Below are 17,241 nucleotides of genomic sequence, written 5' to 3'. Positions count from 1 at the left end.
TGAGAGGAGCCGTTATGCAACATATAATGAGTATCTTTACTTTTGACACTTTGATTACACTGTACCTACAATTTGCTGGTAAGACATGTGTTCTTTTACTTTAGTGAAAAATCTGAGAGCGGGTTGTTTACCTGTAATGAAGCATTTTTACACTGTGGTATTCCTACTTTTACTAAACTAAAGGTGTTGTCTCTGGAAATCTGGTGGTTTTACCAATACCATGATTAAACACAAATTACACGTGGTAGGTTTTGATTGCTAATTCTGATATCGTTTAGACTAAATATCTTAAAATTTGTCTTTTTAAATACAGCTAAAAATATTAATAGAAACTATAAGAGAGATATAAATATTACTACTAGAATTAGATCCTGACAGCTTGAGGAAGACGTAGGAATATCATGGAGATATATAACTGGACAGTTCAATGAATTAATGAATAAAATGAGTGGAAAACAGGAGAAATTGCAGACTTTTAATGACTCGTCATATTTTTTTGTGAATAGTTTAGATTTTTCTACAATCCTGGATACTTCACACCCTGGTGCCAATAGAAATATTAAAGGAACATTAATGAGAGAAATAGGAGAGGTCATGTGAGAAATACAAGAACAGCATGGACTCATACCACAGATACATGTACTATAATCCCCAGAGAGAATATTACTGGAATACAACCACATGATCTAAATTAACAGGCTGTTCAACAGTAGAAAAAAAAGCCTCCTTCACTCGCCAGTAGATGTCCCCATAACACCATTTAAATCTCACATAGGATCCAGCTACAGTACCATGGAGCCTATATGTGTAAGTGCTCAAATAACTATTATATATTCCCATAGAAACATCACCTTCTAATTACTGTTTATTTCCATCTCTTGTTTTCGGTTCAGACTCAGAGATGAATGACGCACTATTTTCTCAAGCTGTTAACACCATACACACTGCACCTCAACAACCTCACACATAAATCAGACAACACACATCCTTGATTATCTGAGCTGATGGTGTATTCCATTATAGATGGTAAAAATACTCAGGTCTTAATATAACCGAAGCCTTAAACCAAACCACAGGCATGCAACAATACCATAGGAACTAAAGCCACAATTAGCGGGTTAAGCCCAGAGACAGACACTGGAATTCAAGGCAGGCGTGGTGAAGGTGGCTAGAGTCCTGTTTGCTTTTAAAATCTAACGTTACTCATGTATGTCAATCATTTCTTCGTACTTCACAAACTCAATGATGCAGTCTGTGAAACTGCATTTTCTATACAGTGGTCTTAAAACTGCTGAAATATTTACATTTTTCTCACAGTTTAAATGCCAGTTTAGAGAGTGTTGGTGGCAAAACTTGAAATAATTATATACTCCCTCAAAAATAGCCCACGGGCCCAAGGGTGTGCAGTTTTTCCTGCCCTGTGACCGATGAAATCCCCTGTTTCCCTGTCACGTCCCGGGCCATTACTACTTAATCACAGAAATGTCCAACTCCCCGTCAGTAAGACCCAACTGTTTTGCCTCCACATACACTTCTCAGCAGTGGAGACAAGAAATCACTGGTGTCAGCAATAGGCGATTTGTTCTGCATGACATTGGGTGTCAAAAAAAAAAAAACCTTGACTGAAATGGCTGAAGGGTGCCTGCAATCAGTGGATACACACACACACACACACACACACACACACACTCACAAATATACACTCATTCGCATGGACACTGTCACTTTCTCTGCCTCTCCCTCTTCCAATCTCTCTCTCTCTCTCTCTCTCTCTCTCTCACACACACACACACACACACACATACACACTCATACATGCTCTCGGGAAATTACGATGACCAAGAATAGGTCACATTGGTAATACAGCCATGTTCTAGCCCAGGGATTACAGTGTGCTGACATAGGCCAACAATAAATACCCCCCGCAAGAGCAACAGGTGTCTGACAAGATTGTTTCACTTTAATAAAAGGCTTACACAAGCCTCGGAGAAATAATACATTAAGCTCTTTTAGACATGTTAGCCATTTATTGCTTCATCCCCTGTGATTGGAAATTTTCTTTTTTTCATCCAAACAATTAATCTCACACAATCTTGTGTGCAATAAGTCACAGATGTGATTAAGGTGGTGGTGCTATGCGTGATAGTAAATGTCATGAGATCAATATTCCTGCCACGGACGGCGTTGCAGGTTGAAAATTCACTTTAGATTTCCAGTCTCTCATTTCTTTAACTATATGCGAACTAGTGGACATGCAGCTGGAGTCTGTGTTTCTGAACCATGGTGTGTGGCACCGGCGCCAGCCTCTTTCAACTCACTGTGAAAGCACCCCTGGCTCTGTTAGTATGCCAGCCTGAGCGCCAGCGGAGCGAGTCAGCCACATCCTCCAGCTGGGTCTGTGCCACCAACGGGCACCTGGACCCACTCGCAAAAAACCTCATGAAACGGAATGCATATTTAACTCAGAGGAATGCATTTGTGCGGTGTCTTTCAGCAGCGAGCCTGTATATCAGTGTGATTCCTGGAGGACACCCATTGCACCTTTATTTCGCTCGATGTTTGAGACTTTTACCAACCTACTGGATGCAACGTGGCCTTTTTAACTGGCAGATTCACACTTCAGGCTATGCCTCGGCTGTTGGACTGTGTCCAGAGTCACACAGGCCTGAAAGACAGCCATCATTATCCAACTCTCACAAGGTGTCATTGTAGGGATCCAATGATTACCATATCAGCACCACATGAAACATTTATGGCTTGCTGGCAGTGGTGGTCTGGCAAGCATCCTAATTTCTAGAACAGAGCTTGTCAGATCCTATTGTCTCTAGTTCTGGTGGCATGAACATAAAAATCATCAGCCCTGGAACCTCTGTACGATCACTTGTGGTCACAATGAGGACTTTGTAATATAAGTTTCTCAACCACACCTGACACACCATCAAGGCCTAGTTCAAACAGACAACTCACACTGTATATATCCAACAGATCCTTTGTAATAAGGCAGTCTGTTCAACCTGGCAGAGTCACTTCCTCTGCTTCCACTGCTGATTTGCTAACTCTGTTTTTATGCACTTTCTGCAGCCGCTGAATGTAACATGTAACATGTCATGACAGCATTTTCTTTAGCTCCAATGAAACCAGGCTAAACCTGCTATAATCAATATTTTTAAATTAACAATAGATCAAATGACTGTGTAATAGGAAAGGGTTGTATTTTCCAGACAGTAGGCAGCTGTTTTCAGCAAATAAATGATAAAACTTAGCTGCTCACAGCCCAGCACCAAACTACTGGCAAAGTTAGCAGCTAGTTTGTGAACTCAGTTGAACATTTAACAGCTAAGCAGCCAGAGATTTCCCACAGGGTCTGATGTAGAGCTGGAAGAAGAGTGAATATTGGACACAAACACTACTCAAATGAAAGCTAATGTTGCCCTTTATCTGCTGGATGTGTTAATAGGCAACAACTTCACCATAAAACCCCTTCAAGGCTTTACTCTCTGCAGTGAGGTGCTGGGATCACGGCCGCGCTTCACCAAGCTAACATGAGTGTTTGCTACATGTGCTAACGTGCATATTTTGAGTTGATGTCCTGGCTCTGGTCTGTGTTTTGCATTATCAGGCAGCCATCACTGCTGGTGGTTTTATCACTCTCTCCCAGATCTACATGTGGGCGGTTGATATCTTCTTGATGCTAATGTATGCTCTTACATTGTTGCCACCTGTGTATGTGCAGTATTTAAGATAATATGAACTGTCACTTACTTTCTTGTAATGACAACTCAGTTATCTCCATGACAACTATGGAAACTCCATCCACGATATTTGATTGAAAGCTCTGGGAAAAGCTATTAAGTGGTCTTTTTTAAAAAAAAGCCAACTTAATATTTACTATATCCAAGGTCAAGAACAAACCTTTTCCTTTCTTTTTGTGCTGCAGATTTGATTTGTTTTGTTTTTGTTGTGATTGTCTCTTGTTGTATTGGACTGTCTTGAGGGTTTGAATTATCCAACTCAGCTCCAAGTACTGGGTATCAAAGTGTATTTCCCCCAACGGTTGGAGGGAGTTTGTTGAAGAAAAATCACAAGGCAGCTGCTGCCTGGCACTGAGATTTCACTGCTGTATTCCCTTAGTGATCTGAGGTGCCTAGCAGGGGAATGGTGGCTGGTGCCTGGCCCACACACATTAGATACCACACATACTAGCTGGCGTCAGGCTCTGTATCTAATGCACCAAGTTCATTATCATCACTCGTGGGAGTCTGCTGAGGTTGCGAGGAGTGATGAGGTCAGAGCATGGACTCCCGATCAATCAGTCAATCTCATTGGCATCCCAACGCACTGACAGTTTATCTGGTCATGATTACTCCACAACGGTGCTCACTGTACTACTGCTTTGTTTAGCACTCAGCAGCCTATAGCAGCCACTGTGAGCAGGTGAGACCCAGATAGGCTGCTCGGTGGTACTTTATCACTCTGCTTGTTGTTGTCACCGCCACAATTGGTTTGTACTCCCCATCTGCTGCATCAGCAAAGTCAGAAGTGATTTGGTCACTTTGGAGCCCAGTTAGCTTCGCTCACTGCACTTCCCCGTTGATTCCAGCCATCATTACAAATGGTATCTTTATGCGGTGGAGTTAACCCGGATAGTGCTCTCCCCTGGGTGCCTTTATTATCTATTCATCATGTTGTCCCAGTTTATCTCAAGATGAATCTGGCTGCTTCACTACAGATCTAACTACAGATACCTGGCGTGTGGCCTGGGGAAAGAGATTAGTAGATTACAAAGATACTCAGCGGAGGTGCTTCACTTAGAGTTGATAAGGAGGTGAAAAATATTCTAAGAAGATGTAGAATGGTTATGAATTCGTGTTTGTGCTCTTTTAGCACCGATTTGTCTTCAAAGTAGTCTTGAATATGCTAAAGCCGTCTTGATCTACAGTAATTTCCATGGTGACGATGTGCACAGCCAGCCGGGGGGCAAACTCAGTGTGTCCAATCTGGTAAATAAATGAACATTTGAAACATTGAAATGAAATGTTCTTGGCCTAGTATTCAGCCTCCAAGCAGACTTGTTGGACACTCCCTCAAATTTCCTCCCCGCTAATTTGCATTGCTGAGTAGATCCTTTGTGTCACCTGGAGGCTTGGGCAGAGCAGTGTTGCAGCCAGTTTCCAGATGGCAATTCAAATGTGTGACATACTCTCAATTTTTTGACAAAAAAATGCATGGCCACTTCCTCAGACTCCATTAGCTGAGGGGGATGTGTACGCATTCATGCACAAATGGAAAGTGGAAAGTGTCCAGTGGTGTGAATATTCACATCTGCACCTGCTGAATAATAGACGATTATCAGCTCAGGTGGCTCGCCATCCACCCCTGTTCACAAGCTCTCTCCCATTTCACAGTGCTAATTTTGTCTAGAATACTCAATGGGCTTGCTAAAATGCATATTTCTTGTCTCCCGTACCTGATCTTGTCTTGTATTCTGTCTGAAGACGGAACATATTCTTCAGTAAGAGTGCTGGCTTCAGGGACTAATGTGTCTGCAATATAGACTCTAAAGAGCCTCAGGTCTTGGCAGGTACTCCTTACATTTCAACAGGACAGAGACACCTGCGGCAGATTCTGAGGCAGCAAGGCCATATATCATCTGTCATCGCTGGAAGCCTCCACAGTAATGAACAAGTAATAATGGTACATATCTTGAACTTGAGTCTCTAAAGGTAGCTCATCCAGAGTCATTATTGTGCCACATAACCAGATGAGCTTTCTCAAATGAGATCATTTTTGTCACCCTGAGGACTGGAGGGTGTAACTGTTCTCAGAGTAAATAACTCATCCTCATTTGGTGCTAATGGGACTCTGTATTAAGGTGTTGTGCGAATGCAAGAGGAATGGTAAATCCCATTTTCTTGTAATTTAAATCTCAAGCTGTTTCCACACATCTGTTCCTCTGATAGAAAGGAGGATTCGCCTAGAAACAAAACATGCACAGGATAAGAAAAGGAGCATTTAATGAAGATTCATGCCTCACAAGATGATGATGAAGTGTTAGACGATGGTGTGTTATGGGGAGGTATGTCATGATGACATCCCTCTGTCACAGAAACGAGCATTATTCCCCCTGTCCATTCATCCACCTACCTATCTAGCTTCTATCCCACCCTCCTCCCCTCCATCTGTCCACCCATCTCAGCTTTATCCAGGTATTGCAATGCTACAGTTAACCCATAATGAGGGATATGCATATGAAGCCAAGGTTTTTCTGCATATTTGACAGCATGTGTTCCCAGCCTCGTGTTGCCACTCCGGGGATCTGTTTGCATATGGGGGGAATGCTCTGACGGTTACAGCTGAGGTGTCATTTTTCATGTAAATAGAGGATGGCAGGATATAGCAATCATGCTGTTTGTGAAATTAGCTGTAGCACACATATACACAAGATCAGTAGCACATCTCCTCCTAAAACTGAGGGCTGTATAAAGACTCTGTGATGAAATGTTTTGCTGTGAGCACACGTACAAGAAATGTACCAGTCAGCCAGAAACCTAATTCTGCACAGTTCCTGTGGTATGAAGGTATTAACATTCACTAAAAAATGTCCAGATGAGACATGCAGCACTGGGCAAAGCAGCCCAATAGCCCTATCTCCAGTGTCCAATTCAGCAAACACATGATTCAACCTGTCATTCATAAGTGCTGATGTAGCCGTGCTCAGAGCAGAGCCACCAAGTCCCCAGAGTTGGATATTGCTGCTAACTGTCATCCAAGTACTTTGATTACTGGACTGGGAGAAGAATGATGACTAAGGCCACTCTAAGTCCTAGTCAGACTCTGTAAGGCTGTCGAGGAAAGTGGATCAAGTCCAAGGACCCATTTACACCCCTAACGTTTTTATAATGTGTTTGCGGCTCATGAATGTAGACCTCTCCTGTTGCACAAACCCCTTTAATCATTAGAGTGACACCTCATGGAAAATGACTGACGCCATTAAATTAACATGACTGCCATAAAATAAACACCACAAAATAACAGTTTTACTTACATGTTGTTATACAAATCTTCAAGAACGAGATCACGCTTTATTTTAATCCCTATTATTCTACATTTATATATATATATATATATATATATCATATGTGGTTTATAACACACTATAATGTAGTTTTAAGCAGATATAAGGTACTTTTAACTCTTAAACTCCTCCTGTCAAGGATCCATAGCTATATGTTTCTATGTGAACATATAATTAATGACAAAATAATATGATTATATTAAATACATCTTCATAGGAGAAATTGTAATTGTTAAAATAATGTATATTAACATTTTATGTAGATAAAAAGTTAAAATGTTCTTATACTACATTACAATGTGTAATAAACATGCAGGTACAACTTTTAGATAGGAGATAAATGGTAATAAATATAAGTAAATATTAGATTTTTTTTCTTTTGATTTTGAAAGGAAGTGGAACAAATAGCTTTTTTACGCTACTCTACTTAAAGAACTCTTTAGGCGAGAAGCATGAAGAACTTTTTACCTCAGTGTGTATGTTGCTCGGGGGAAAGACAGTCTAAAATGTAAATGCACTACAGTGTATTCTTTCACACAAAGAGAGCTTCACCCCTCGGGGCCACATGAATGAGATTTTGAATAGCAGAAGAGTTTTCTAGGAACATGCCGGAATGTTCCATGTCCTTTTGCACTTGAGATTAAACTGGCACATGTCTGTGCATAAGGTTCTACTAATTCCTCTAAGAACTGTTACTTTTTTGAGAGATGATTCAGTGTTTTCACAGCTCTCAGCTTAGTGCCATATTTAAGTTGAGACAAGGGGAACATGCACAAAGGCACACGGGCCGACGTGACAAAAAAGTGAGAAGAGATTATGGTTGGCCAGAAAAGGTATGTTAAATATGTGAATCATTTTAAATGCAAACTATAATACAAAAGATAGCAGCTGTAGGTAACTAAATAAACATGGTTATGTACCATGTGTGACAGAGTTTGTGAGCACCGGTGTATTTCTGTGTGTTAGGCTATGAGATCATGGCAGTGACCTCAACTGATTGAACACACACAGCATCCTATCCCCAGTCCTGCCCTCCTGTAGTGGGTGGGGAGCATAGTGCTATCTGTGGACTTGAAAAGTGACAGGACCAGCTGGGGAATGAAATCCAGTAAGACAGGCACTTGGTCTAGGAGACCAACTGCTGCTCAGTTACAGCAGCCTGCAACTTAACTCGGAAAAACCAAGCCAGGATTCAATGTAACTGCTGCCAAACACCAGGAGTTCTACAACAACCAGACACCACAGTGCCACTGGAGCTGATCATGTTCTGTGTGACTTGTTCAAGGACCCTGGAGATCAATGAGCAGCCATTATCCTTAGCAATCCTCTCAATGCTCCAAGTGGAGGTGAATCAGCTAATCGCCTTGTTATAGACGATAGAATCAACGTCACTGTGAGGACGATGGGTGGGAAGCAATCTCGCAGTTTTTCCAACAAGGAGCTGAATGAGGTGAATATGAGTCAACGGAGGAAGAGTGTTTTTAGAGACGACCAGCCCAGCCTATCCTCGGCTGCTGAGAGGATCCGTAGACACGCTACGGTGCACTTTGGTTACAGCACCCTGAGTCTAGCCATGCGGGGGCTTGATGAGACCCCAGCTGAGCTGTGGGAACTCAGAGAGCTTCAGAAGCTAAACTTGTCCATGAACTGCCTGTGCTCTCTGCCTCCTGCCCTCAGTGCTCTGGACAATCTGGTGATCCTCAACCTGTGGGGCAACAACCTGTCTAGACTCCCACCAGAGATTGGTCTCCTGAAGAAGCTGCGCGTGCTCTTTGCTTGTCGCAACCGCCTGAGTGAAGTTCCTGAGGAGCTGGGCTCCTGCACCTGTCTGGAGGTGCTCAGTCTGGCTAACAACCAGATCACAGGCCTCCCTGGCAGCTTGGCAGCCATGCACAATCTGACTAAACTCAACCTTAGCCACAACCGCATCTCTCACATCCCCACCTGTGTCTACAGCATGAAGGGTCTGGTCTTCCTCCACCTGGCCTGCAACCGTCTGGAGACGATTGCGGACCAGATCCAGGACTTGGTTAACCTGAAGATCCTCATCGTGGAGGGAAACAGTATCCACACCCTGCCCAAGACTCTGTGTTTTCTTGAGTCTTTAGAACTCCTCAATGTTGACTTCAATGACCTACAAAGTGTACCAGTAGAAATGTATTTACTGAGCAGGCTCAGGAGGTTGGCATGCCACCCGCTGGATAAAGGACTTCATATTATCCACAATCCCCTCCTCAAGCCCATTCAGGAGGTGCTGCAAGGAGGACTTAGCGCCCTCTATAACTACCTCAAACCCACGTGAGGGACTAACACTGTGTGTATGTGTGTGTGTCTAAAAGACTGTGTCGTAATGAGACTTTGGCACAAATATGACCCCTGGCACGTGGCAGTCATGCTCTAAGTCCCCTGTTACCACAGACTGACTGACAAAGATATTATGACTCAAGACAGATCGCTGTTACTCAGTGTTAATATTACAGGATATCTTCTGACTGACTGACAGATTTAAGTTTTTTTAATGTAATATAGAAGTTTGGATATAAATAAAGAACTAGTAACTGCTGTGTGATGTCTAAACATTTGTCAGAGCAAGTCATTCAGCTCACACAAAAATTCACAGGTCTACATTTGGGAACTGATTACTGGTCAGTTGATCTTGTTTGGCCTGTAGCGGTGAGGGAGCACAGGGGTGAGTTCAGCAACAGATCACCACTGTCTTTGTTGCGTTCAGGTCACTGGGATCAGGTGGGTAAGGTCAGTGGAAAGAACGGTGGAGGGAGGGACTTGGACTCTGATTAAACTTTGTTCCACTCCAACAGATCAGAGTAGGGCTGCTGGGTGGCAGCTCCTCTGAGGCTGTTGGGTGTTATGGAAAAAAGTTTTACAAAACATGATGTGATGAGTAAACAGAGCAAATGTGGACCACTGTGGAACAAATTAACTTGAAATAACCTAAAGTAAACTTACATGTAATTTAATTTACGTTGACCTTTCAGTTTGTTTGTTTTTTTAAATTACATATATGTAGTTATTGCCACAGATATCTTAAATAGAAAGATGCAAAAGAAGGCAAAGAATTAATTAATAAAGTCATCATGCAGAACCCTTAAATGATGCTATGATTTCTAATAGCTCTCACTGCCTAAGTTTGAAACTGTAGCTGTTGTGGTTTAAGTGTGAAGGTGTTACAAAGTGCAAACCTTTGCTGAAAAGCGCATGCCTGCCCCACAAGCTTTTATGAGTGAATAAAACATTTTTTAAAAACAGATAAAATGACTGATCTAGAACATATATAAATCCCTGCAAACTGAAGTTGCAAGTAATAGTATTGACATTTTTGTATAACAAGTGTGAAACTTTTTTTCTTGTGGGACCCAACACTGTAACAACTGAAAATCAGTTGAATATTATTTTGTGATTTTGAAAGTGTAACATTGACTTCAATCTTATCACACAGCCCTATACTGTGACCACTAAGTGACCACTGTGACAAACTTTTTCTGTTTTTGTGGATCTGGTTCTTAGTTTATGGTCAAGATTCTTTCTTCTCAACAGATGTTCTAACCCAAAAAATCATGTAAGCACATTAACCCTCTCACTCTATGGTCAACTTGGACAGAAGAGGGTTTATTCTGAATTACAAGTGACCCCTGCTGTTGCAGTTGAGTCCTCCGTTTTCCAAAATAAGAGTCTCTTGGTAAAATCCCTGGCAAACTGTGATGCGGACAAACAGGCACTTCTCCCTCTTACTACTTTCAGCATCATTAAGATGCTTTTAATCAAGTGACTTTATCCTGAACTGCAGCAGTAGAACAGCTATGTGACATGAGATGAGTTACTGTCTGTATGTACAGCATATATGTGTGCCTATTTTCTGTAGGTTGTCCCTGTGAATATGAGTTTGTGTCAACTTGCGTTCGTGAATATTAATGAGGTGTACATGTATCTCACCACCTTTAAGAAGGAAATGTGCATTGAAGATTGAATGGACTGTAAAAAAAAAAAAAAGACTAAAAAAGTGACCTCTGTTGGTGTGTACCTGTTACTGCATTAGTCAAAGTGAACGCTGAGCTATCCACTAACTCTCTCTCTCTCTCTTTCTCTGAGACACACACACTCACACACACACACACAGATACACACACAACCCACGCATTCATGATAGATGAACCCCTCCTGAATAAGTCTTTGTCCTAGATAGTGATCATGGGACATGTTGTCAAATAAAGCACCTATAAAGATATTGCTTCAATGTGAGGCAGATGACCTGAATTCAGGTATTAGTGTTCCATGGTGATGTTACTATTCTTGTGATAATACAATATACAGTGACTTTATCTAGTTGCATCACGTGTTTAAGATAAAATAAAGACTACACATATATAGAAACAGACATTTTCCATCAGTGACTTAAGCAACTAGTAGATTCAAACTTATTTGTGATTGAAAAAACAAGGTGATGTTTGGGGTGTCTTGTGTGCAGTCAAGTAAAACACACTTTAACCACTATGACAATTAATTAAAGCGATCCTTTACTATGAACACTGCTCACTCACTGGTGGTCAGCTCTGCACTAGGGATCACCCATGACTGCAGTTACCAGGCTTTTGCAGGATTTTCTGATCTTATTTAATTGCTGCATGCTCTGATAACTTTGCTTTATAATGAGACACTGGGCAAGATATAACAACCAGGTAGAACACAGATTGGCACCCGTGTTCTTCATTCAAAGGCATTATGCATTTATAAGCCGAAAGCTTAGAAAACAGTTTAGCATCACTGGCAGCGAGTGGCTCCCCATAATGAAGGACAGCTAATCAATCTCGTATTGAGCTTGTGACAATCAAGGCACAGGATAATCACAATGGAATTAAATGACAAAATCACTGTTGTCTGGCAGCCACACGAGGAGAGACTTAATAAGTCTTTCTTTTTGTACTGCAGTTTGTGTGATTTATTCAGTCACACTGAGACTCCTCACATAGGGTGAGGTGATTGGCACTTATTGACAAACAGCATTATACTCCCACTTATGTCAATTACTACCAAGTGTTATTTATCTCATTGTTCTTATGTTTAACTGATTTTAAACCATGCCTGTGGGGAAAAATATGAAGGGGAATAGATTTGCCGGTGACTCTCCACAATGAAATGTCAATATCACTCATTCACTCACTCAGGATGTTGTTTCAGAAATCAGCAACCGTGAGTCACTGGAACGGCGGCCCACTGCTGTAACCTTTGAGGCCTAAATATGGAATCTTTTGATGCTGGTCTGGTCTTTTCCATCCAATCAGGGTGATGTCAAAGCTTTTCTGTGTCTTGCTTTGAGAGCATGATGGAAAGTAAGCTTGGGAAATGTTGCTGGGTTAAAAAAAAGTGTCAGGCCAACATAAAGTATTTTCAGTAATGGAAGTGGCACATGGGCTTTTTTTTGCAGTAATTCCTAACCAGCAGCTGCCAGGTGTTACTTGGAGAGATAGAAAATAGAAATTTATACACATATTGAGTCAGATTTATCACCTTAACAGGACATTTTGTGATTAAGAGAGCATGAAAATGGATATACGATTAAAATAGTTAGCTAAATGGATAAATGGTTGGAGCCACTGGTGAAGGATATTACTATATTATTATGATTTATTTATTGAACATGACTTAGGACTGTGTTTATGGAGAACCGCTGAAACACACCCCTCAATCACACACTCACAAACACGCTCTCTCTCTCTCTTTCTCTGCAGACAATGATGTTATCCATTCAATCCTCTATCCAATCAGAGGAGTTACATTCTCACCAACTCCCATGACACCTCTGCTCAGGCTGGCATTCATGCATTCCTGGCAACAGAACTGCTGAAGCCAAGACAATACCTAAAAGACCACAAAGAGACCACTGGTGTTTCTATGAAACGCTCCAGCCATTGTTTGGTGGACTTGTGTAGAAAAACAACCACTGGAGCCATATATCCTTGACAACAGGAGGTCATTTTGAAACTAAATGTGGACCCACGTCAATCTTGCCGCATTTTAATTAGCCATGAAAAGTGCTGGTACAAGTGAAATCGCCATGTGTGTTTATGCATGCAAAAACAATAAGGGAATGACATTGTTTGACTTTGTCATTAGTTGCTTCTCCATCACTGTATTTGATATTGCTGTGAGAATACCCTGGTGCTGTTTGCACTTGCTGTCTCAGATAAGACTAATTTTACACAAATATTTGCATATTTTAAAGTAAAGCATCATTATTGATTCATTGAAGCTGAAAAAAAACAAAACTGTGTGTGTGTGTGCGTGTGTGTATGTGTCTGTGTGTGTGTGATGATGCAGTCCTGTTTTTCCAGGTCACCTGATGAGGTCCTCTTGAATGTCAGCCCAGGTTTCCCTTTAACAGGATCAATGTGCGAATTTGATCAGAGAGGACACACAGTGCGAACTATGATTAAGAATCCAGCTGGCAAAGATTTTAAGTTTGTAAGTTATATTAAGTTCATAAATTAAGGTGTCAAGTAGTTGAGCATGAAAAAGGCTTGTGTAGCTTATTTAGTGGAGGGCCTAGATTTGAGCCAAAATGAATCTACCAGTGGTGACCAATGAATTATTTCATTAACTCTATGTTGAGTTTATTTCAGTTTTAAAGGTTTTCACATGTGGGCTGGCATTAGTCATGAAGGAACAGTTTGATATTTTGGGAAAAATTCACTCTCTTCCAAGAAGACTGATATAACCCAGCTGCTAGTTAGCTTAGCTTAGCATAAAGACAGAAAATTATGCTAACGTAGAATAATTTCTATAATGTCAAACGTCCTTAAAAGACATGATATGAACATATTTTAGGAAATGCGATCTTCATTTTAGGTGTATGAGAATAAGATCATGTGTTGACAGTACTTGTATTATGCAGCACCCACCCAACTCTTAAAGAAGTCTATTTGATTTTCTGTTTTGGAGTTTCAATAACAGCTTGTTGGTATTTGCTTGTTTGCAAATGGCAAGCAAAATTTGTTTTTATTTGCTCTGCATATCTCATATGGCATATAAAACATTTCCCTATTTGTTGCATTAATATTACTTTATGGTTATTTCAGTGTTTTATCACCTCAATGTTCAAATTGAGTTAGTAGCAAAAGGAAGGATTAAAAATTCAATACCTTTCTACATATTTGGTTTTAATAAAGTCAGAAGAGAAGAAAGATAAACATAATGGAAAAACTGTGATTTTACAGTTATTATTGTTTTTACAGATGAAATAGTCTGTGGGAATAATGAGGGAGTAAAGTTAACACCGACAAAAGATAATTCAAAAATTCAGATTCTGATATAACAGATTTTTGTTAATATTAGAAATGAGCTTATGATAAACCTTGAACCGATGTTACTGATTGATTGCCACCTTAAATTAAAGATGGCTGACTGGGTTAACAGCCCACAGATTTTTACATGGCCCAGGTTAACTGCACTGTTTTACCTCTACTAATTTCAGTCTCCACAGCTGGTCCAAATAAACGCCAACAGAGTCACAGTCAGAGGCAGGAGGAGGAGGAGGAGGAGGGGACACCTCAGCCTGTCCTCACTCACAGGCGGGGCTCACACGTGCCCTCTACCGGCCAGACAGCGCGCGCGCAGCCGCTGCTCTCCTGGAGCTGCCGGACCACTCAATCCAGGCGTAATTCAGGAATCAGGACTCACTCACACATTCCTCCTCCAAGTGTGGAGCAAGCCGGCAAGGAGCAGCCGTGTCGGCGACAGTGTCCTCTCCACTCCCTTCCCCCCCGACAGCACGCACAGGGACGGAGGACAGGGTGAAGACTTTTTTTTTTAGACGTAACACTCCTAAAAGTATAGGTAGGATTCAAGTTGCTGTAAAGAAAAGAAGAGTTGCCAGTTAACCCCGCGGCTGGGGGTTAACGCTACGACGGAGGCTGTCGACATGGATAAAGTTATCAATTGCTTGTTTGCTGCGATAACCCTGCTGTTGTCCGCGCGAGGGGAAGTTTTTAAAGGTAAGGAGGATTACCTGGAGATGTTTGTACGTACACAGCATATGCGCGGTCTTGTTTTACGCCACAGCCGGGGAATGAAGTGGAAGCTGAAGGCACTTAAACTCAGTTTGCCCACTATTTTGTCTGACAGTTTGGTCGCAAATTTTCGGCTTTAACTAATGTTTGTGGTGTAAATTGGAGCGCACGCGGCAGCGTGAAAGCAACGTGAGTGGCACGAGGGTTGGCATTTTTTAGACAAAGTTAAAAACATGCATTTTGCTGACATTTGATTTACAGTGAACCTGACCGTCACAGTTTACAGCTGTGGCGTTCATTAGTAGTTCGTATCTCACCTTTTGGAGCTGCTGTACGCAACGAGCAGGTGCGCTGCGGGCACCGGAGCTGCTCCGCTGCTTTCAGTGCCACGTTATGACCGCGAGTTTAAGGAGTTCAGTGTTTGTGTCTAACTTTATCTTGATAAGTTGCTGTCTAATGTGATTAACCTCAAGAGATCCGCGCACCGAAGTGTCACCGTGCGCTGCTGGTTGTACACAGCGAGGTTATAAGCCAAACAGGACCTCCTGTCTTTACTCCCTCCTTGAACTCTTTAAGAACTTCATTTCTACTGTCCCAGTCACCATGTAGTCACCTCAAAGTATAATTCCCATCCTAACATGCTCAGTGGGGATTATATTTGGTGTGCAGAGCTCTTTTCATTCTAAGTGTCTGTCTTGGTTTTTCAGCTGTAGTGCAAAAATTATTCAACTTTTTAACATAATATAAAATTCCATATGTCATACACATCTACAGTAGTTTACCTACAGTATATAGAATGTATTTTTTACATTTCTTTTCCCCCTAATATGTACCCTATTCTAAAAGAATAGGAGAGTTCATATAACTCACTTTATATTTTTGTATTTCTGTCATGTGTGCAGTTCATGTCCCTCTTGAAAAATCTAGGTTTAATGTCATTACTTGCCAAAAAAAAAAGGTCAATAAGTCTCTCATTGTTTTGAACAGAACTGTTCCCCTGGCCTGCAGTCTGATTTCAGCTGAGAAGATATGCATTAGGATGTTTCAGAGAAGTGCTTGTTTAGTCATTTTCTACATTAAATTTGATGGATTTGTTGTTTCACTGTTTGACGGGCTGTTGATGCAAACTTCTCCACGCAGACACAAACACAGCACTCCTACTCAAATTAATGCTATTCCCATACATCGGCAAGTTCATTTGTTGAAAGTCTATTCAAAGCTTTGTGGAGAGAAGAAGTTCTGGGATTAGTACCAGATAGTGGTTTTACTTATTAGAATTACCCACATAATAGTGCAGACTTTCACCTTCAGTGGTAATGGCTGTAGATTGCCCAAGGGGACTTAACATTCAGAGTCTAATTTATGCCCTGAAGGGGTCATTTCTGCTGCTTCCACAACGGCATTATATGTGGAAAAAGGCACATTAGCCTATATTCAAGCCAATCAATTTATAGATGATGAGTGTCCAGTCTGAAGGTGATCCATACTGCCAATACAATTAGAGCTGCACTTAAAAAAAAAGCTCATAAAAATATGGAACAGACTGGCTCCACATCTGAATGCTAAACTTTAACGTGCCGCTTTGACTCTGGGAAAGTGGCGTGCAAGCTGAAGCTGTAGTTGTAGATGTGTGGTTTCAGCTCCGGTTGGATGCTGCTGCTGTGGGGACCCGACAGACAGCAGATGCATTTTTCAGAGAGCCTGTTGGGGGCAGCATGGTACACATATAATATGATACCCACATGATGAAGTTAAGCTGCTCAGAGTGGAGGACCACGAGTCAGACTCATAGATCAGAATCCAGATGCACTTTGGAAACCATCTTGAGCCTGTGCTGTGGCAAAATTGCAGTTTGATCTCAACTCTTGAGGCAACAAAATAACTTAGCTGCAAAAAGAATTACATTTTTATTTTGTTTATGTGTACCAGTCTTCTCCAGACTGGTCCTGGTCCTAACAGTTTTCTTTTTTTTTACAAGAGGGGATCTTCCTTATTCAGAGACCAACAGAAGTGGTATTTAAACATTTTATGATGGATGTATAGTGTTTATCTGGTACTCTTAGTGCCATGGGTCAATTTTTGTGACTGAGAACTCCCGTACCCTGAAGCTCAAAGTATTCCCAGTCCATTTTTGTGTGAGGTTTA

The 17,241-nt window shown here is 41.4% G+C and overlaps 2 protein-coding genes across 7 annotated transcripts in view; both read left to right on the top strand.

Annotated features, from left to right (window-relative positions):
- The first annotated feature begins 8,189 nt into the window (after positions 1-8,189).
- LOC108884134 (leucine-rich repeat-containing protein 30) lies at positions 8,190-9,652 on the top strand. Its single transcript, XM_018677800.2, has one exon. It carries the CDS (start codon positions 8,478-8,480, stop codon positions 9,375-9,377), a length of 900 nt encoding a protein of 299 aa, XP_018533316.1. The 5' UTR covers positions 8,190-8,477; the 3' UTR covers positions 9,378-9,652.
- A 4,921-nt stretch (positions 9,653-14,573) lies between these two features.
- LOC108884224 (protein tyrosine phosphatase receptor type M) overlaps positions 14,574-17,241 on the top strand; it is a 156,066-nt gene continuing 153,398 nt past the window's right edge. For 5 of the 6 annotated variants that reach the window (XM_051069900.1, XM_051069899.1, XM_018677998.2 and 2 more), the window contains exon 1: positions 14,575-15,081. In XM_051069900.1, the coding sequence (XP_050925857.1) occupies positions 15,009-15,081 (73 nt within the window). In that variant the 5' untranslated portion in view covers positions 14,575-15,008. Of the gene's footprint in view, positions 15,082-17,241 lie in introns of all 6 variants that reach the window. The other variant, XM_051069897.1, reaches the window with a different exon arrangement.

Source organism: Lates calcarifer, linkage group LG4, assembly GCF_001640805.2.
Source record: "Lates calcarifer isolate ASB-BC8 linkage group LG4, TLL_Latcal_v3, whole genome shotgun sequence".
NCBI classification, from domain to species: Eukaryota; Metazoa; Chordata; class Actinopteri; family Centropomidae; genus Lates; species Lates calcarifer.
Note: the sequence above shows the minus strand (reverse complement) of the source record. Positions and strands in the feature narration are given on the sequence as shown.

What these genes read in the sequence shown, in the direction of transcription:
- LOC108884134 (XM_018677800.2), top strand. Translation starts at nt 8,478, where the DNA reads ATGGGTGGGAAGCAATCTCGCAGTTTTTCCAACAAGGAGCTGAATGAG.